Below are 21,718 nucleotides of genomic sequence, written 5' to 3'. Positions count from 1 at the left end.
GGGGAAGCCCTACTTCATTTATAGTCATTATAAAATATTAGTTTTATTTTCTGTGCTGTACAATATATCTTTGTAGCTTATTTTATTTTAAATTAAAAAAATTATTGGAGTATAGTTGACTTACAATGTTGTGTTAATTTCAGGTACACATCAACAATCTTGGTTTGTAGTTTTCTTCTCTTGTGTTGTACTATCCTTGTCTGGTTTTGGTATCAGGGTAATGCTGGCCTTGTAAAATCAGTGTGTAAGTGTCCCTTTCTCTTCAGTTTTTTGAAATAATTGGAGAAGGATTGGTGTTAATTCTTTAAACTTCTGGCAGGAGTTTACCACTGAAACCATCTAGTCCTGGACTTTTATCAGGAAGTTTTTGATTACTTATTCATTTTCTTACTTGTTACTAGTATGTTTGTATTTTCTATTTCTTTATGGTATTTCACTATTGGTAGGTTGTGTATTACTAGGAATTTATCCACTTCTTCTAGGTTATTCAATTTTTGGCATATAATTGTTCATAGCAGTTTCTTATGATTCTTTGTGTTTCTATGGTATCAGTTGTCTCCTCCTTCATTTCTTTAATATGTGAGTCATTCTCTATTTTTTATTCATCTAGCTAAAAGTTTGTCAATTTTTTAAATCTTAAAAAACAGCTTTTGTTTTAGTTGAGATTTTCTATTGTCTTTATGGTCTCTATTTTATTTATTTCCCCTCTGATCCTTGTTATTTCGTCAACTAACTTTGATCTTAGGATTTTTGTTCTTCTGTTTCCTTGAGGTGTGAAGTTAGATAGTTTATTTGAGATCTTTGTTCTTATGGTGGACATTTTCACTACAAACCTTCTCTTATTTTGCTGAATCCTGTAAGTTTTGGTATGCTGTGTTTTCACTTGTCTTAAGATACTTTTTGACTTCCCTTTTGATTTCTTTTTAAATTAATAATCTTAAAAACTGCTCAAATGTATTTTTGGCCATTGAACCTGTAATCATATTTTTTCTCATTTGATTTATGGATAAGTTAAATTATATTCCTTGATTTCCTAGTATTAAATCATCCTTTTATTCCTGAGGAGACAACATAATTACAGTACACTATTCCTCCAATATATTATTAGATCAGTGAATTAGTATTTTATTTAGAATGTTTGCATTTGTATTTGTAAAAAGATTTCTCTATGTTTTTAAGTGCAGTCATTTTTTCAGGTTTTGTTATCAAAGCTGTAATAGTTTTAGAATATTATTTCAGAAGCTGTCTATCTTTCTCTGTAGTTACAAATTTAGCAAATGACATAGGAATTTTCAGTTCATTGAGATTTGAAATATTAACTTTTAATAATATCATTTAAGATTGACACTTGTGGGAAGTAGGTTTTTGGATATCTGAGTTTCTTTCATCATTATTGCTGTGTTGAGGTTTTTTTGCTTTTGTATTTTTGAGTTAGGTTCTGTATTTCCATCTCCAGTGATCAGTGATAATGTGCATCTTTTCATCTGCTCACTGACTATTTGTGTTATCTTCTTTGGAGAGATGTCTATTCAAACCCTTTGTTCATTTTTTTTAAATTTATTTTTTTATTGAAGGATAAATGCTTTATAGAATTTTGTTGTTTTCTGTCAAATCTCAATATGACTCAGCTATACATATACATATATCCCCTCCCTTTTGAACCTCACTCCCCTCTCCCTCCCCATCCCACCTCTCTAGGTTGATACAGAGCCCATGTTTGAGTTTCCTGAGCCATACTACAAATTCCTGTTAGCTATCTATTTTACATGTGGTAATGTAAGTTTCCATGTTACTCTTTCCATACATCTCACCCTCTCCTCCCCTCTCCCCATGCCCATAAGTCTATTCTCTATGTCTGATTCTCCATTGCTGCCCTGCAAGTAAGTTCTTCAGTACCATTCTTATAGATTCCATATATATATATGTTAGAATATGATATTTATCTTTCTCTTTCTGACTCACTTCACTCTATAATAGGTTCTGGGTTCATTCACCTCATCAGAACTGACTCAAATGCATTCCTTTTTATGGCTGAGTAATATTCTATTGTGTATATGTACCACAACTTCTTTATCCATTCATCTGTCGATGGACATCTAGGTTGCTTCCATGTTCTCAGTTCAGTTCAGTTCAGTCGCTCAGTCATGTCCAGCTCTGCAACCCCATGAACCACAGCATGCCAGGCCTCCCTGTCCATCACCGAATCCTAGAGTTTACCCAAACTCATGTCCATTAGTCGGTGATGCCATCTAACCATCTCATTCTCTGTTGTCCCCTTCTCCTCCTGCCTTCAGTCTTTCCCAACACAGGGTCTTTTCAAATGAGTGAGCTCTTCACATCAGGTGGCCATGTTCTAGCTATTGTAAATAGTACTGCAATGAACAATGAGATAAATGTGTCTTTTTTCAATTTTGGTTTCCTCAGGTAAACCCTTTGTTCATTTTTTAATGGAATTTTTTCATTATTGTTTATTTTTATTATTTTTTATTATTGCGACTGTTCTTTATATATTCTGAATACAATTCCTTTATCAGATATATGATTTGCAAATATTTTGTTCCATTCTGTCAGCTGTCTTTATTGTTTTGATGATATCATTTGAGGTTTTTAATTTTGATGAATTTAAATTTATCTGCTTTTTTTGTTGTTGGTGTGCTTTTGGTGTCATATCTAAGAAAGCATTGTTTGACTCAAGGTTGTGAATATTTGTTTCTATATTTTCTCCTAAGTATTTTATAATTTTAGCTTTTACATTTGGGTCCCTAATTCATTTTGAGTTAACTATGTGTATATAATGTGATATATGGTTCCCTCTTTTTTCTTTTGCACATGGATATCTAATCATCCAAGCACTGTTTGTTTGAAAGGGTATTCTATTTTCTATCCTTCAATTTAGTCTTTACATGGGTTTTTGCTTTAGTACTCTGTCAGAGTCTTTGATTTTTCATTTAATATAAAAGGAGTTTATCTCATTTACATGTATTACTGTTGATTTAGTTAGTTTTACTTTTGATGTATTTAGATTTTCTGATATTTATGTTTTTTTTTGTTTTATTGTTGTCACTAAATGTGTAATCTTTAAAAAGATTATTGCCTTTCCTTTAGGTTTATAGAATAGATATTTGTGTATATTTTATTTCTTTTTGCTGATAGTAAGAAACCCTCAATAACATTAATTTTGTAAACCACATGTACCAATGATCATTACTTGAGAGTCATATTTCAAATTGCATTAAGTGTAAATATACAATTCATAAGTATAAATGCAGATAATTGTGTTACAAAAATTTTTAAGGACAGTGAAATATGATGGCAGATATTCAGAGGACTTGATCTGAAACTGAAATGTCTTATATTAATGTATAATAATAATGATAAACATGTTAGACATACAGTATAATTGTCTTAATAGCTATTTTTTACTTGTCTTGTTTAGTAGTTTGTTTTTACTTCTGGAATATCATTCAATGTTTGAAATATGTATACTACCGAGGCCCAAAAAATACATGCATCAAGATAATGTTGTTTAACATCACCAGAATTCTCCAATAAAACGAAGTTCAAGCTCTTGAAATGTATTTTCCTATTTTCACACTTTATTATAGGAAGCATATTCTTTGATTGAGAAGACCGAATCAGAACAAAGTATACAATATTCATATCAGAAATATGTGGAAACTGCCAAAAGAAAGAAAAGCAGGGTCCCTCCTCCACCCATCCTGCTATCCCGAACTTACCGTTCTGTGACATTAAAACCTGCCCCATTTGTTTCTGATGTTAAGGTATGTTGTCTATTTTGATCTTTACCTCAAGGAAAGCATCAAAGGTAATTCAATAACTGTAATGATTGATAGTTTTATTGCTTTTAGCACTTGGATAATCTTATTTATAAACCCTGAACACTGAGATTAGTATTTTAATATCTTAACTAAACTTAGTTTCTTCATGACCCTTTTGCCTTTATGCTATTTCCCGTTTGGCTCCATATAGCTTTGCTACACCCAAATATATAATAAGGAGAAATAAGAGACAAGCATTTCTCTTGAAGTACCTTTATCACTGTAACAGTCATACACTGATATACTAGAGTGCTCAGTATCAAGAAGGTTTCATTAAAATAGAGTCAGACACTTGAAGGGGATAAAAGTTACTCTGAGAACCAATGTTGAAGACAAGAAAATTGAGGGGTGGTGAATTTAGAGGCTCTTTCTGAAGTTCTTCTGAGTAAATGAGGATTGTTTTAATAAAAGGCTTCCCTGATAGCTCAGTTGGTAAAGAATCCACCTGTAATGCAGGAGACCTTGGTTCAATTCCTGGGTCAGGAAGATCTGCTGGAGAAGGGACAGGCTACTCACTTCAGTATTCCTGGGCTTCCCTTGTGACTGAGCTGGTAAAGAATCTGCCTGCAGTGTGGGAGACCTGGGTTCGATCCCTGGGTTAGGAAGATCCCCTGGAGAAGGCAAAGGCTACCCACTCCAGTATTCTGGCCTGGAGAATTCCATGGACTGTATAATCCATGTAGTCACAAAGAGTCAGACTAAATTTTTATTAAAAGAGTCTTTTAATGAAAGCAAACAATAATTCCATCCATATTATAAGTCATAACTCTATGTGTTTATTGAAGCTCTTTCTCCTAGCCCCAGTGCCTTGAAATTAGTCTGTGTGTGACTATAACTTGAGATTTAGTTTCCTCACAAGCATTTGGTTCCATCTAATTCATATTTTAAATATTACATTTCCTCTTTTGGGTGATGAACACATGCTCTTTGATGTTGTATAAAAAACAAAGTTGTTTCTTTGATTATCCTTAGGATGTTCTGTTTGAACTTACACTGACTCGATACAGTGGAAAGGGCATGGGCTTTGAAGTGAGACAAACACAGACATAAAATTCTCACTCTAGCACAGCAGTATGACCTTAGGAAATCTAAATATACTTTCTGAACCGTTCTTAAATTTGTTTTTGTTACTTTTTCATTTGTAAAATGTTTCTGCTGTGAAAAGTAAATGGGATATTATATCATATTCTTGGCATGTTAACCAAGGTCCCTACATTTCTTGTATTAACCTTATGTAATAAGGTTTGCTAAAATCAGTTAATGAGATTACACTCTGTAATCATATTATCTGATGATTTTTTTTCATAAATTCTGTTCAGTGATCATTATTGAGTGTCTGTTATCTGTTAAGCTCTATGTGAGGTAAAGTATAGAAGTAAACACAAATGAAGCACGATTCCATTTTTTGAGGAGTTTTAGACTAAAGGGCGGAAAAGGCAATGGCACCCCACTCCAGCACTCTTGTCTGGAAAATCCCACGGACGGAGAAGCCTGGTGGGCTGCAGTCCATGGGGTCGCTAAGAGTTGGACACAACTGAGAGACTTCCCTTTCACTTTTCACTTTCACGCGTTAGAGAAGGAAATGGCAACCCACTCCAGTGTTCTTGCCTGGAGAATCCCAGGGACAGGGGAGCCTGGTGGGCTGCCGTCTATGGGGTCACACAGAGTTGGACACGACTGAAGCGACTTAGCAGCAGCAGCAGCAGCAACAGACTAATGGGAGGTGGACATCAGTGAGAAGTAATACCACCTTCCTAATGCCTTATAATTGAACGAATAGTAACAACATTCATCTTATACCCAACTGTGCTATGATAAATGCATTATTGCAATTTCTAGCACTATTAAAATTCAACTTTGGATCTGGGGGATCTGTTTTAAGAATAAGGATTCATTGGCTTTAGAAATTCAGGATAGAACTAAGACTGGATAATTTCCCAAGAGTTTTTGTTTGTTTTTATGTAAATATTTTGATTTATTTAACCAGGTTCTTATTTTTTATGTATCTCAAATTAGTGACTAGTTTATTTCATAATGTTAAAAATAGGAAGACATAAGAATCCCACTCTTGACCTGCAGCTGTAAGACTTGTTACTCAGCACATGACGTGAGGTTGATGTATGTTCTATGTTGGGAGAGATGCATGCTGCTGGAAATGACACCTTCTGTTACCTACTCCTTAGCACTAGATGGTGCTGTGGGCTTAAATACATTTTCTAGTTTGTGATTTCAGCCATCTTTTGTTTTACCAAAATCCTCTTATTAAGGCATTCATTGCATTAACATCTGTTTTAATAGTTGAAAATATTAATGCAGTTTATAAAATTTTACTTTCGAAGTTAGTGGTGATTTTTCCATGTGTCCTTACTCTTATATAGATTCTAAGGACTTACTGTTCTTATATAAACTAAGATGTTTTCATCTGGGTAGCAAAATAGAAATATAAAGCCTGCTTTTAAAAATGCTTTTAGAGAAAACTTACTCTTCAAATTCTGTAGAGCTTCAAAATATGTAGAGCTTCACTTAGAGCAATAATGATCCAGGTCATAAAACAGTACATTTCTTCCTTTTTTACCTCTATGGCACTTTTTTTACATGAAAAGTCAAGGAAAGTTAGTTTCTAAGTTTTTTCCTGAGAATCATGCTGAGTTTTTTTTTTCCTCTTCTCCTGGCCTCCATCTTCCAAGTTCCTTCAGTGTGTTTTCTGTCCTTGAAGTTCTACCTTTCCTAGTGCTCTTTAATCACCTGAGAAATTTTCTTTAAAAACACAGGAGTTCGGCTATTTTGTACTAGGTATTCATATTCACTGAGGGGGGTAGGCTTGGGTAGATGTAATTTTTTTTTTTTAATGGTTGATTATGTACAAACTGTATTTTAAAAAATGATTCTGTTGCATAGTCAGAGTGGAGAACTACTTGTTCAGACAATACACAATTAGTATTTTTCTGTTGACCCAGAGGGAAAAATAGTGGGCGGAGCTGTAAAAGGCAGCTGCTTCTGAGACAATTACATTCCCCGCCCCCTACCCTTTTTTTCTAGTTTTAGAAGTTGAGATGTTGTGAGGTGGGGCCTTTGCGGAAAAGGGAATGAAACGCCACATTGATGACGACCCCTACATCACCTACCCCTGGACAGTATACCTCCTAATGATGCTTTTTTCCTAAGTATCACCTCTCCCCCTTTCCCTACAGTGAGAATAATTCATGATGATGAGGAATCTCCCATTATTTTGACGTTTTGGCAAAAAGACCATTATTGTCTAACCATTTAGTCAAGTTTTAAGTTTGCTTTTTTTCTGTGCAATTTGCATTTTGCTTTTGGTTTACATCTGTATTTAATAATTATCGAATACAATGTTTCAGAAAATTTATAGACCAGAGGAAAAAATATTACCCATAATGTTACCATTTTATCATCCAAACTCTACTATTCTTATTTAGAAATGTTTTATTCTAGGCTTTTTCATATGCACTTTTACATTTTATTTAAAACACTACAATTTAGAGCCTTGGTTCTTTTACCACTTACTTTTTGTCCCTTATTATTAAATAAAATATGAAAATCATTTCCGTGTTGGTCTTTTTGTCATCAAGACGAGCTCATCTTTGGAGTCACTCTCTGCCACTGTCTGAACACTGCTTAACACATAGGAACTGCTCACTTCATAAGAGCTAAAAGTAATTAATAATGAATAATATTTTAGTCTTGGTCCCAGATAAACTATATTTGTATTTTTAAGAAGTGTAAACCTAAGTGTCTTTGTAAACTGAGGTTTCATATTTTAAGACTTGAATAGTTATATTTTTGTATAGAAAAGTATTCCTTTTGCCACATCATGATAAAAGAAATCAAATGCTGTGTAAACTGACTAGAGATGACAGGCGCATCTCTCTCCTTGGCAGGTCTGCTGGTACTGCATTTTGGGTCGCAAAGCAGAAGGAAGCTATGGAAAAGTAAGACTAAACGATAATCATCTCCCAAACTCAGGAGAAGCGGTACGTTGAATTGAAAAAACTTTGAATGTCAGGAAGTCTTACCAAAAGTCTCATTAATTACAACTGAGTGTTGCTGGTTTTTTTTTTTCCTTTATGTAATCACTGTTTCAGTGAATTTCTCTTGATTTCAACTTGAGTCATAACTAAAATGTTACAGTAAATGGAAAGTTTTTTTTTAACCTATAAAGATCACTTAATTATATTAAAAAAACCCCTTACTTTTATTTTCCATGTATAACTTGAAATATGTTTTTGTTAATAGATACCAGCAGATGGCAAAAGCGTTTTTGAGGTAAAAGGTTTAGAAACCAATGAAAAATACGTCTTTGCAGTTGCGGCTTACTGTTCTAAAGGAAAGCTGATTGGTGATGCTATTGGCGAGACAACTAAACCAATTCTGGTTTACCCACCTCTTTCTGCTGTTACTACTCGGATGTTATTGACGCAGGTAGATGAGATTTCTCCTAATTTTTTCCTCTATTTTTTATACTGTTAACCAATTACTAAGTAATTTCTGATAAAAAAAAAACAGTCACAGCAGATATTCTGAAGCTCCTGTAATACATATTTTCCTTGACCACAGTTTAGTCTCCTAAAATATAAATCATTATTTCTCTCACTCATGAGTTTGCTTTATATAATAACATTTTTTTCCTGCACTAAATAACATTTAAATGCAACACATACTGATTTTAGAATTTTGGAAATAAATGTTGCCTGTTTTCCTGTCAACCAGTAGCAGTTCTTAACCTGAAGCAGTTTGGGCCCCCAGGGAACATATATCAATGTCTGGAGACATTTTTGGTGGTCACCATCTAGAGGAGTGCTACTAACATCTGGAAGGTAGAGGCCAGGGATGCTGATAAGCACGCTACAAAGCAAAGGACAGCATTTCCTCCTCTCAACAAAGTGTTATCTGGTCCAAAATGTCAATAGTGCCATGGCTGAGAAGCCCTAATCCAGAGATATCCTTTTCTTTGCAGGCATATGTGTACATTGTTGTTTAGTTGCTAAGTTGTGTCCAACTGTTTTGCAACCCCATGGACTGTAGCCCACCAGGCTCCTCTGTCCATAGGATTTCACAGGCTAGAATACTGGTGTGGGTTGCCATTTCCATCTCCAGGGGATCTTCCCCACCCAGGGTTCAAACACACGTCTCCTGCATTGGCAGGAGGATTCTTTACCACTTAGGAAGCCTGTATGTATACAAATACACACACATATGTATATGTCTACATACAACATGTGTGTAGACACATATATACGTGTGTAAATTTATGAATAATATATAATTTTAGTTATAGTGTACATATTATTTTACATCTGATTGTTATTTACTACATAATTAACTTTTTTCCATTCCATTAAAGTATTGTTTCAAAACATAATTTTTAACATTTGTATGGTATTTCATCTTAAAAATGTCATAATGTAGTATATATATATGTGTGTGTATATACATGTATACTCACATACACACTGGACTGCTACTCAGTCATAAAAAAAGAATGAAATAATGCCATTTGCAGCAACATGGATAGACCTAGAGATCGTCATACTTAAGTGAAGTAAGTCAGAAAGAGAAAGACAAATACCATATGATATCATTATATGTGAATCTAAAATATGACATATGTGAACTTGTTTGTGAAACAAAAGTAGAGACTCACAGACAAAGAAAACAAACTTATGGTTACCCAAGGGGAAAGGGAGTGGAGGAAGGATCAATTAAGAGTTTGGGATTAACAGATATAAACTACTGTATGTAAAATGGTTAAACAGTAAGGTTCTACTGTATAGCACAGGGAACTGATTCAATATTGTGTAATAAATCATAATGGAAAAGACTATGAAAAAGGATATGTGTCTATATAACTGAATCACTGTACCCCAGAATTGTACACCAGAATTGCTGTACACCAGAATCGAATATAACATTGTAAATAATTATTCTTTCCATAAAAAATATATTTCAGTTGTTTTACAATATTGTGTTAGTTTCAGGTGTACAGCAACATGATTTTTATACATATGTATGTATTTTTTCAGATTACTTTCCATTGTAAGTTATTTTAAGATATTGAATATAGTTCTTTGTGCTATACAGTAAATATTAATATTTGATGATTGTTTATTTTCTGTATAGTAGTTCATATCTATTAATCCCACACACGTGATTTATCCCTTTCCTCCTCCTTTTCTCCTATGGTAGCCATGTTTGTTTTCAATGTCTGTGGGTCTGTTTCTATTTTGTAGATGAGTTCATTTGCATTGTATTTTAGATTCTACATGTAAGTGATGCATAGTATTTGTCTTTCTCTGCCTGATTTGCTTTACTTACTATGATATTCTCTAGGCCCATCCATGTTGCCGCAAATGGCAATGTTTTATTCTTCTTTATGGCTGAGTAATATTCTGTTTGCATGTGTGTGTGTGTGTACATCACATCTTAAACCAATCATCTGTTGTTGGGCACTTGGGTTGTTTCTGTGTCTTAGCTATTATAAGTATTGCTGCAATGAAGATTGGGGTCCATGAATCTTTTCAAATTATACTTTTCTCCACATATATGCCCAGGAGTGGGGTTGTTGGATCATAAACTAGTTCTATTTTTAGTTTTTTAAGGAACTTCCATCCAGTTCCCATAGTGGCTGTACCAATTTACATTCCTATCAACACTGTAGGAAGGTTCCCTCTTTCTTCACACCCTCTCCAGTGTTTATTGTTTGTAGACTTTTGACGATGGCCATTCTGACATGGCCATCAATGAGATGGCCATACAGTGAGATGATACCTCATTGTAGTTTTGATTTGTATTTCTCTAATAATTGGTGATATTGAGCATCTTTCACTGCATCTATGATTATTTTCTTTGGATTGGTTTATAGAAGTGACTTTTCTGGGTTCATAGAGACAGACCTGAGTTTAAGATGCAGATCCTCACACTAGCTGTGTGATATTAGTCAATTAACCTTCATCTATGAAGTGGAATAATAATAGTAGTTACCTCCCAGAACTGTTATGAGTATTAAATGGAATTATGCTTGTTAAACATTTAACCATAGCACTTACCCGACAGTAGGCATTTAATGAATATTATTGTGATTCTTAGTTATGGATATACTTGTGAATTGACATTTTTGCTGAAATAATTGCCTGACTTAAATAAAACATGTCACCAAGTGAATGGGATTCTAGAAAAAAATGACTCATTGACCCAAGTCTCAAGCATATAATTTTAAGTTTATTGTTGGCTTTTCCAAATTTTATCCCATTTCTATTGTGCTATTTTTCCTCTTAATAGTTGATTAGTATTATAGGCTAAAGTCTAACTGGAATTTTATATTATCATATTTTTCAAAGAAAATTAAATTGAGAGAATTGCTAGGATTTGTCTAGCATTGGTTTAGCATGTCATTTGGGCTCATGGTTTTCTGATGTTTTGATTTCTTTGGAATCTAATATATTTCCTAATTTGCAGTGATGGAGTTATTTCAAAGTAAGGCACCGAATATTTCATCAAGGTCTAATTTTTCTCCAGGGAGTGGTTTGACTCTTGGGCTTCATTTGGCATAACTCTCATTGAAAGTTAATAAAACGAAGTCCTAGCTATACTGCTAGGATAATGAGAAGTGTCATAAAGTAATGGCCTGTGTTTCTTTACTGTATTTGCAGTACTGTAGTTCATTTATGACAGTCTAAAATCATTCTCTCTCATAATGTTAAGTTGGATAAGCAAAATTTCCTCCATTTAAAATTTGAGTTTAAGCTTTTAAATTTTAGCCGGAAAATGTACCTTTCTTTTGGAACTGTGATGAAAAGCTGCTGTTTTTTGTAAGAGTGGCTAGCTTTTAGTTTCAAGATAATTCTGTTCTTTAAAAAATATCATAAATATTTTATAGTAAAATATGGAGTTACTTTGCTAAATGTTTATGAATAACTTGGCTTAGAGTTTTCAGTTGTACTTTTTACTAAACATTATTTTATAAATAAAAAGTCTATAAAGTCAGGTAAATCTCTAGTAGATTTTTATCTTACTGTAGAAAACTATAATAATTTAGGCTATCTGGAAAATTTTTTGAGGAACCTTTATGAATTATATATTGTCTACATTTATTTTCCAATTTCATTCCCTTTATAGCCTCATTTCTTTTTATTATTCCCTTTTAAGTTGGGAATGACTAGATAATGTGATATAAAATATAGACAATTAGAAATCTGTGAGCAGGATTGTAGGATTTTAGGCAAATTGCTTGGTCTTAATTTCCCTGTCTGTAAAACGGATACAAGACCAAATGCCACATACTGCTGGATTATTGAACTACTAAATCAAATAGCAAGTGGGCACCATGACTTGTTGAAATGAGAAAGTGAGGAATATCATTTATTAAAAAACTGTTGCCTGACAGACATTTTAACATTTATTATTTCATTGATTACAGTAACTCTAAAGATAGAGGTGGTAGTATTACTTTCAAGTTCAGGAAACAGATGAATTTAACCCTTCCTCTGCCAATCTCATTTTATTCCAGAAAGAGTATCTTAGGGAGGTTAAGTAATTTACCCAAGGTTACTCTAATACTTTAGCCACCTGATGCAAAGAGCGGACTCATTGGAAAAGACCCTGATGCTGGGAAAGATTGAGGGCAGGAAGAGAAGGGGATGACAGAGGATGAGATAGTTGGATGGCATCACCGACTCAATGGGCATGGGTTTGGGTGAACTCCGGGAGTTGGTGATGGACAGGGAGGCCTGGTGTGCTGCGGTTCATGGGGTTGCAGAGTCGGACATGACTGAGCGACTGAACTGAACTGAACTCTGGTGGTAGATGGTAAGCCTGCCATCTGAACCAGCTCATGCCTTTCAACTGCTCTGTCCAGGTTCCCAGGAAATCATGTGTTCACCATCTAACATGTGCAAAGTTCATCTAGAGCTTACATCTCTCCCATCTCTTCTCTTCCTAGGTTGGTGTACTCCATAGGTTGTCATGATCTGTGGGAGCAGTAGAGTTTGATGTTGGGTCGGGAATCACAATGGTGGCAGGAAACTGAAATTTGTACATTTTTTCCAATTCATGTATGAATTCATTGAAACCCTTTTATTAATAGAGTTTCGCCTTTTGTCTATGACCATTAAAAAGTATAGAGCTACCAAGTAAAATGTAGTCATCCCCATTTTTTAAGTTTATAAGAAGTTTCAACTCTTCTTTTCCCTCTTTGAACAAACAAAAATTCAATGTTTGTTTTGTGCCAGGTTCTATGTTAGGTATCATCTCTTTCATTTGAACTGTGTTTTTTTTTTTTTTAAATCAGTCTCATCACCACAACAGTAATCCTCATTCTAGTTGATTTTTGACTTATGGTTTCAGTTAGGACCCCGATTGCAAGAAAGCCTCCCTTGGGGAAATGCAGCCAAGCCCTGGGAAGGCTGCAAAGTTCAGGCAGCTGTAAGCCTCATACCTCTGATACTCTCTATACACTTGCTTTCTTTTTCCCTCTTTAAATATTGATTTTCCTTTCCATCTCTGGAGGGAATATGGCAGCCCCTTGAATGTTTTTGTGTATTTCTCAATTTCAGCCATATTCTGGGACTGTTTAGCTATGACCTAATCTTGATTCCAAATTTCTGGGAAAGAGACCTGCACTGGTTCACCCAATGTAAGAGTCTGATCTCATTTTTAATGTTTGGCCACTGACTTGTTTTTAAATCTCACCCTTCTTTGTTTGGCCCCATATCTGAGCAGGCTACTAAGGAGGTCTCTGACTTCACCTTTTCCTTTGGTTCCTGCAGGAAATTTAAAGGTCCCAGCCAGCAGGAACTGTGCCCAGTCCAGCCACTAACAAAGCCCAACCTTCTGCTCTGCCCAGGAAAACCTGGACCTGCCTGTGCCTGCCCATGGGACTCTCACTGGGAGTCCCTTGTGTGAATAATAAACTTTCTCTCAGATCCTCCTGGTGCATGTAATGTCTTCAGCCTTAACACCTGAAGCAGACTGTGTATGTGTATGTATGGGGTCCATCTTGCTTTGCTGTGGACCCAGCTTGGGTCAGGCACTCACCCTGGGCCAGTCAATTGTGTTATTTTGTAGCATACCTCCTGGGTGTTCTCTTCTGTACAGAGAGGGAAATTATCAGGAAAAGCAGAATTTTAAGTTCATTTAACACATTATTATTGAGTGCTTACTCTGTGCCCGGCATTGCTGTAGGCTAGTGATTGTAAAACTTGAGCCTGAATCAGAAGGATCTGGAGTGCTGGCCTAAAGAGATTGCTGCCTGCACTGACAGAGTATATGGTTCACTTGGTGTGGGATAGGACCTGTTAAGTCTGCATGTATAACAAGTTCATAGGTGAGGCAGATGCTGATGGTTCAGGGACCATACTTTGAGAACCACTGTTCTAAGTGAAGTGAGCAAAATGCCATGGTAGGAGGTAGGTAATAGACAATGAACATAGTAAAGAAATAGATTGCCTATTAATAGTATGTTAGAAGGTAAGTCCTGTGGAAAAATAGCGTAGAGTACAGTCAGAGGAATTGGAAATGTGAAGTGGGATAAATGTGAAGAAGGTAAATTACAGTGTTACAGTGTTAAGTAAGCTGAACAGAGAAAATGTCATCTGGAAGATGAGATGTGAACAGACATTTGAAGGAGGTGAGGGAGCAGCTCTGGAGAAAGAAGATTCCACAGAAGGAGCTAGAAGAAAAGCCTGAAGGATTCCAGAACTGTACTTGGTATAACATAAATAGCAAGGAGACCAGAATGACTGGATTAGAGGGGCCTGAAGGATTGCTTAGGGAGGTAAAAGGTGAGTGGATGGGGGGAAAGTAGATCGTGATAAGAATTCCAGACCATTGTAGGAAGTATGGCTTTTACTGTGAGTGAAGTGGACAGCCACTGGAGAGAGTTTGATATAATAGGACAACATAACGTGACTTCTGTTTCAAGGCTCACCCTGGCTACTGTGTTGTGCACACACCATAAGGCGTGAGTATAGAAGCAGAGGGAGCTGTTGAATACCTACCGCTGTCATCCAACCAGAGGTGGGAGTGGCTTGACCAGGGTGATAGTAATTGATGTGATGAGAAGTGGCCAGATTCTGGATATATTTTGAAGGAGTTAACAAGTATTCCTGTTGGAAACAATTTATAGAGAAAAATAGGAGATGCCTTGAAGGTGTTTAGCCAACTAACTAGAAGGACAGACTCGGGCCACAGCTGAGTTGGGGATGGCTGTGGGTGGTGCAGAGAAAGATAAAAAATTCAGTTGGGGGCGTGTTAAGGTCAGATGTTTATTAGATATTCAGAGAGAATTGTTGAGTAGTCAGTTAGACACGTGAATCTGGAGTTTGGGAGAGAGGTCTGGGCAGCCGAGGGAATTGAGAGTAGTTGTATGACAACTATAGCCGTGGGGCTGGATAATAGCAGCAAGGACATGAGTGCTGAGGAGAGGAGGTCAGAAGACTGAGCCCTGGGGAACGCCAGTATCATGAGATTGAAGAGAAGAGGAGGAGCTTGCCAAGGTGCTGCAAAGGAATGTATTAGGTTGGCCAAAATGTTTGTTCCATAGCATCTTATGGAAAAACCCACATAAACATTTTGGGATCTAGTTCCCTGACCAGGGATCGAACCCAGACCCCCTGCATTGGGAGTGTGGAGTCTTAGCCATTGGACCACCAGGGAAGTCCCTCTTTTAATGCTTATTTCTCATTTTAACCTCACCCCCTCTAAAGTCTATTCTGCACATGACTACTACTTAACCATCTTTGAACCTGCGAATATCAAGCACTCCTCTGTTAACTCAGACAAACTCATGAATTTATAAACCTTTAATTTTGTCATAGCATTTTTTTCTTGTTTTGCAATGTCCACTGACTGAACAAATAACATTATTTTTATGTTTTCACCCTTTTTTATAAAAAGTGAAATATAGTTGATTCAGTGTTGTGCCAATTTCTGCTGTACAGCAAAGTGACTCAGAAATAACTATTTTTAAAAAGCTATATTTTAAAAGGAAAGAACATTCAATTATAGTTTCACCAACTCCCTTACACATCATCTGTTATCATTTTCCATGGTGAATCTTAGAATTATAATGGTGTTTTAATGACCACTTAGTCCCACTTTTTTGCCCAATGTGGCCCAGAGAAGGGACCTCATCTATCACACTAAGTCTTGATTCTACTTTTTCATTTTATTTATTTTTTACTGAGTATTTGGCTCTGTACAAATTATTCTACTTGTCAATACCCCAGTTTCCTTATCTGGAAAACAAGGACACTCATAGAGCTCACTTCACAGAGCTATAATGAAGAGTCAATGCCATAATGCATGTGAAATGCTTGGTCCAGGACCTGATATCTTTAAATACTTCCATCTGATTTTCAGGGCTTCCCAGGTGGCTCAGTGGTGAAGAATCTGCCCCACAATGCAAGAGATGTGGGTTCAACCCCTGGGTCAGGAAGATTCCCTGAAGAAGGAAATGGCAACCCACTCCAGTATTCTTGCCTGGGAAATCTCATAGAAAGAGGTACCTGGTGTGCTACAGTCCATGGAGTCACAAAGATTTGGACATGACTGAGCCAACACACACACACACACATCTGATTTTCAAGACTTTCTGAAATCCTGTCTCACTTTACCTGTCCAATCATACTTCCTGTGTTGTGCTTAGTTGCTTCAGTCATGTTGACTCTTTGCAATCCCAATGGACTGCAGCCCGCCAGGCTCCTTTGTCCATTTTTTCTTCTGGCAAGAATACTGGAGTGGGTTGCCATGTTCTCCTCCAGGGGATCTTCCCAACCCAGGGATTGAATCCAGGTCCCCCTCATTGCAGGCAGATTCTTTACCAACTAAGCCACCAGGAAAGCCCACCATACTGCCTGAGTGAGTGAAAGTCACTCAGTCACATCCGACTTTTTGTGACCCCAAGGATTATACTGTCCATGGAATTCTCCAGGCCGGAATACTGGAGTGGGTAGCCGTTTCCTTCTAGGAGATCTTCCCAACCCAGGGTCAAAGCCAGGTCTCCTGCATTGCGGGTGGATTCTTTACCAACTGAGCCACAAGGGAAGCCCTACTTTTCTTCAAATTCTGACCTGTCTTTCCAGTCTCAAATGCCCTGTGGCAATTTCCTTCACAGGACCTTTTTCAGATTCCATCTAAACTGTGCCCATTTGAACCTTATCCCTGCCTTAGGGTTTACATCAAGCCCTGATTCCTCCTTGAAGTCTTCATTTCTCCTTTTTTAAGTCTCCACAGTTATGATGTGATTATTTGCAATTTTTCTGTAATTTCATGTGTTTTACCACTGTAACTTGATTACAGTTTCATGGAGTATGAAATTGTTTTAAGCTTTGAAGAATCTAGATTTACAGTGCTTAGCACCAAGTAGAAACTTCATAAAAGTTTACTGGTTGGTTGATTAGGAGTATTGACTTGGCAGATTTTAAAAGTTCTGGCCCTGTAAGCTATTCCCTTGTGTGGAATATAGTCTAGTAACATGTCATTTACATACTTAATGAATTTATTTATACTTAATATCCTACCTGCTTCCACTGAGAATTTGAAGCAGCATATAACTCATGTGGTGTGATTTCATATTGTTACACATATTTGGATAGAGTGATTTTTAAAGATATAGTTAAAGAAATATATCCCACCAAAAGAAATAGGTAAGTTGATGATTTTTTCTTGCAAGCTTCTAAGTTTTTTCAGTGAAATCATTTATTTTACCAACTGGTTGAATGTGTGAAACTTAAAACACATTATGGTGTTTTAATCACTCTTTTCAGCTCTGAAGCCTTTGTTGCAAAAAAAAGCTCTGAAAGCGTCAGTCAGAACCAGAGAAAAATGAAGTATATTTCATATTTTGGGTTTGGGAAATCTGATTGTTTCTCTTGGAACAGATTGTTCATTATAACAGTGTCTGTAATAAATGGAGTGCACTGCCGAGATAGATGGAAATGAAATTAATTTGGCTCAGATGTGATCTTTGTTTTGCTTATGAGAATTTGAAACATCCTTACAGAGTTTCAAATTTCCATGCAATTTAGAAATAAAAGAGATTTCAAAATGTGTCTTTCTCCCTTGCCGTGGCCCTGTAGAACAGAACAGCCAATGTGAATAACTTTGTAGGAAATTAGAGTGTGATTGGACCTTCTCAGAATTCTTGTTGAAAGTATACACTCCCCAAATTCAAGTAATGCCTAAGAGAATGTGCTTTCTGTTGCAGGTCGCCTATCAGACTGGTAACTATGATCTGGCTAAGAAAGTTTTCTCACCAGTCTGGGATTATTTTGTTGCTTCACCACCTCAGGGTGACCAATCCATTATTTGTTTAAGCAATATAATGACTATTACACAGAGAAGGTAATTAGAAATGTTCTTTTAAAATATTATTTTGCTTATTGAAAAGATAGGTATTAGCTGTGAAGCCTGGAGTTAATTTATTTTCAAGTTCATGTTGAGATGGTATATGTAAAACTACTTCCAACAAGTAAAGTGTAGATATTCTGAAGGTTTGGGTCCTTCTTAGAACTTGCTTTGTTAGAATCAGAAAAAACACTGGAAACATATAGGTACATTCTGAATATAAGCTAATGAGGTTATGAGGAAAAAAACCCCAAATACTAACCAAGGTAGTGTCAGTTTTACTAGAAGACACAAATACGTATTGGGAACCTTTATCACAGAGAAAGATCAGGTTGAGATTAAGGTTAGGGTCTGGTGGGTGAGCTCTTAGGGTAAGAAGGCTTTTCCTTTGCTTGAAGAGGCACCCAGGATTAGGCCATCAACTGCAAATAGGTCTATAGAAGCCATAGAAAGCTACAGGCTATCCTTTGCCATTTTTTCTTTAAGAAACCAAAGTTTAAGGGCAGCATCAGAAATGAGCATTGGTATAATTTCAGCCTGTCTCAACATATTCAGTAAGAACAGTCTCCTTAAAAAAAAAAAAAAAAAGAACAGTCTCCTTTACCTGCTTGATAATGCCTAAAATTCCCTTAATAAGGCAAAACTCTTCACTCCTCAAAGGTAACGAGTTTAAAAATGCAAATGCTGAATGAGGCAAGACATTGGTAACACTTATTCATGTAAATGTATAATTCCATTCAATTAAACAAACATAAACTTAGTGTTTACCATGTATGAGGATGCTCAGTGCTGTGGGGGATGGATTCAAGAGGCATTAAAGAAGAGGAAGAGATAGATCTTGGCAGATTTTATGTGACTTGTGGGGATAAGACAGAGGAAGGAGGGGAAGCTGACTGGGATTTCCAGCGAGGGTAAGCCTCTGATGTTACTAAGGGAAGCTGAAAGGTGGAGTGAGTTTTTGGATGAAGAGAACGAATTTGGGGATGTATGGAGTTCAGTTTTCCAGCAGGACAACTCTGTAGATATGAGCTGACACTCAGGAGAGAGCTCAAGGCTAGAGACTTATGTAAATTGTTCACTGAGGTCATTGTTGGAATTTTGACAATGAGTGATAGCTTCCGAGAAATGACTGTTGAGCAGAAAAGGTAGAAGGCTGGACTTGAATCCTGGGGCATTGCTTACATTTAAGAGATAGAAGTAGGAATTGGAATCAAGGAAGGAAACTGAAATGGATCAGTTCTGGAAGTGAAAGTCCAGGAAAGTGCATTGCCAAGGGAAGTGAGAAGATTATCATGGAGGCCCTGACGAGCACTGTTATATGCTGGTGCAAAGTCAGATGGAGTAGTCACTTAAGAAAATGCTGCAAAGAGGTTGGGTAGGATGAAAGCCGAGAAGAGGCTTTTAGAGTTGGCAAATAGGAAGACATTGGTAAGTTGAAGAAAGCCATTTCTGTTCTGTGATGGGCCAGAAATATATTGCAGTTAGTTAAGGAATAAATGAAAATGGAAAATAGTAACAAGCAAAAACTACCCATGTGAAGTTTGGTGGTAAAGATCAGAGGAAAGTTTGCAGAGGCTTTTGGGGGAAGGCAAGCTTGCTTAAGGACAGAATTTGGAGGATTGAGATAAGAGAGCCAGTGGCAAGGGAGAGCCTAAGAATGTATGGTGGTGGGGCTACAAAGATCCTAGAGCACGTGGAGGTGGAGAACAGGAAGTTTATATCATTTTCTATGGGGAATACGAATAAGGAGGCATCAGGGATAGACGGAAGTGTTGCTGAGAATCATGGCTCAGCTGATGTTATGTAACATGAATTGTATCAATAGCAGAGCCCAGTTCCTTGTGGCTGAGGGCTACATATGATTCACCTTTATATTCTAGGATCTAGAATAATGATTTTATACATGGTTGGTGTTGAGCAAATGCTAGTTTGAATGAAACAAAAAAGGAATGAGGTAAATAAATAAGTGATTAATTGATTGGCCATTATGGGAGGGATAAAAAAAATCAGATGACATCTATGCAAGGTCAGGCAAGTTTATTATTGCATAAATTATGGGGTGCAGAATCTAAAGTGCTAGAGAGGTCACTGTGGAAATGACTAATCAGAGTCCAAGCTGGGTACTGGAGGAACTAGAGCCAGGAGGAGGTGATAACCTGGACTTACTGTGTGTGTCGAATTACTCATGGTCAGCAATGACAAAGAAAGTTTAGTATGAGTTGTAGAAGCAGGATAACTAAAATCCTCCTGGCAAAGACAATTTCAGAGTTTAACACGGTGGTGAAACAGATCATCTTTAATGTCAATTACTGATGTTGGATCCTTTCCTGTTTTATAGGGAGAGTGGAGGGACCTGAAGCTTAGGAGAGAGGGTTTGTCACCAACTTAGGCTTAAGGGCAAGGAAGGGACTACAGAAACAGAGAAGGAAGACTGCAGATTTCACAGTTTTGCCCGTGGTGGGCACTGTTGACTGTAATTTAGAAAAGATAATTTGAAGTGACTCTACTTCTGTAGGGCTTCCTTGGTGTCTCAGATGGTAAAGACTCTGCCTGCACTGCAGGGGACCGGAGTTTGATCCCTGGATTAGGAAGATCTCCTGGAGTAGGGAATGGCTAACCACTTCAGTTTTCTTGCCTGGAGAATTCCATGGACTGAGGAGCCTGGCGGGCTATAGTCAGACATGACTGAGACATGGCAGTGTGTTAATAGCTCAGTTGTGTCTGACTGTTTGTGCTCCCATGGACTGTAGCCCACCAGGCTCCTCTGTCCATGGGATTCACCAGGCAAGAATACTGGAGTGGGTAGTCATTCCCTTCTTCTGGACATCTTCCCCACCCAGGGATCAAGTTCACATCTCTTACATCTCCTGCGTTGGCAGGCAGGTTCTTTACCATCTGAGCCACCAGGAAAGCCCAAATCTGTCTCTACTTCTCTTTAACCATGGCTGATTTTGCTATAAATAACCCCCACTTTCAGAAAGTTTATTGATTGAAATATTGGGCCTATTTTCCAAACTTCTGAGTATCTATAATGATTTCAATTATATTGATAGAAAAGAGCTATATATTTTAGAATCAGAAAATTTTGCCAATGGTTTATGTTTTATATATCCATGACATATGTCCATAGCTTAATTTTCTTAGTTATGAACTTGTTGTTAAGAACAGTCTTTATTAAACAGCTGTGTAAGAGTTACTATGTTACATACTTTTGCTGCTGCTGCTGCTGCTGCTAAGTTGCTTCAGTTGTGTCTGAGTCTGTGCAACCCTATGGACAGCAGCCCACCAAGGCTCCTCTGTCCACAGGATTCTCTAGGCAAGAATGGCACCCCACTCCAGTACTCTTGCCTGGAAAATCCCATGAACCGAGGAGCCTGGTGGGCTGCAGTCCATGGGGTCGCTAAGAGTCGGACACGACTGAGCAGCTGGCTTCACTTTGACTTTTCACTTTCATGCATTGGAGAAGGAAATGGCAACCCACTCCAGTGTTCTTGCCTGGAGAATCCCAGGGATGG

General features: G+C 37.0%; 1 protein-coding gene across 10 annotated transcripts in view; it reads left to right on the top strand.

Annotated features, from left to right (window-relative positions):
• CFAP54 (cilia and flagella associated protein 54) overlaps positions 1 to 21,718 on the top strand; it is a 312,031-nt gene that overhangs the window by 68,587 nt on the left and 221,726 nt on the right. For 9 of the 10 annotated variants that reach the window (XM_027542095.1, XM_027542091.1, XM_027542094.1 and 6 more), the window contains 4 exons: positions 3,606 to 3,782; positions 7,742 to 7,834; positions 8,097 to 8,282; positions 18,064 to 18,200. In XM_027542095.1, the coding sequence (XP_027397896.1) occupies positions 3,606 to 3,782; positions 7,742 to 7,834; positions 8,097 to 8,282; positions 18,064 to 18,200 (593 nt within the window). The remainder of the gene's footprint in view (positions 1 to 3,605; positions 3,783 to 7,741; positions 7,835 to 8,096; positions 8,283 to 18,063; positions 18,201 to 21,718) is intronic. The other variant, XM_027542096.1, reaches the window with a different exon arrangement.

The sequence above is a fragment of the Bos indicus x Bos taurus genome, chromosome 5 (assembly GCF_003369695.1).
Source record: "Bos indicus x Bos taurus breed Angus x Brahman F1 hybrid chromosome 5, Bos_hybrid_MaternalHap_v2.0, whole genome shotgun sequence".
Classification (NCBI taxonomy): Eukaryota; Metazoa; Chordata; class Mammalia; order Artiodactyla; family Bovidae; genus Bos; species Bos indicus x Bos taurus.
The sequence above is the reverse complement of the archived record's forward strand: the minus strand, read 5'-3'. Positions and strand labels throughout refer to the sequence as shown.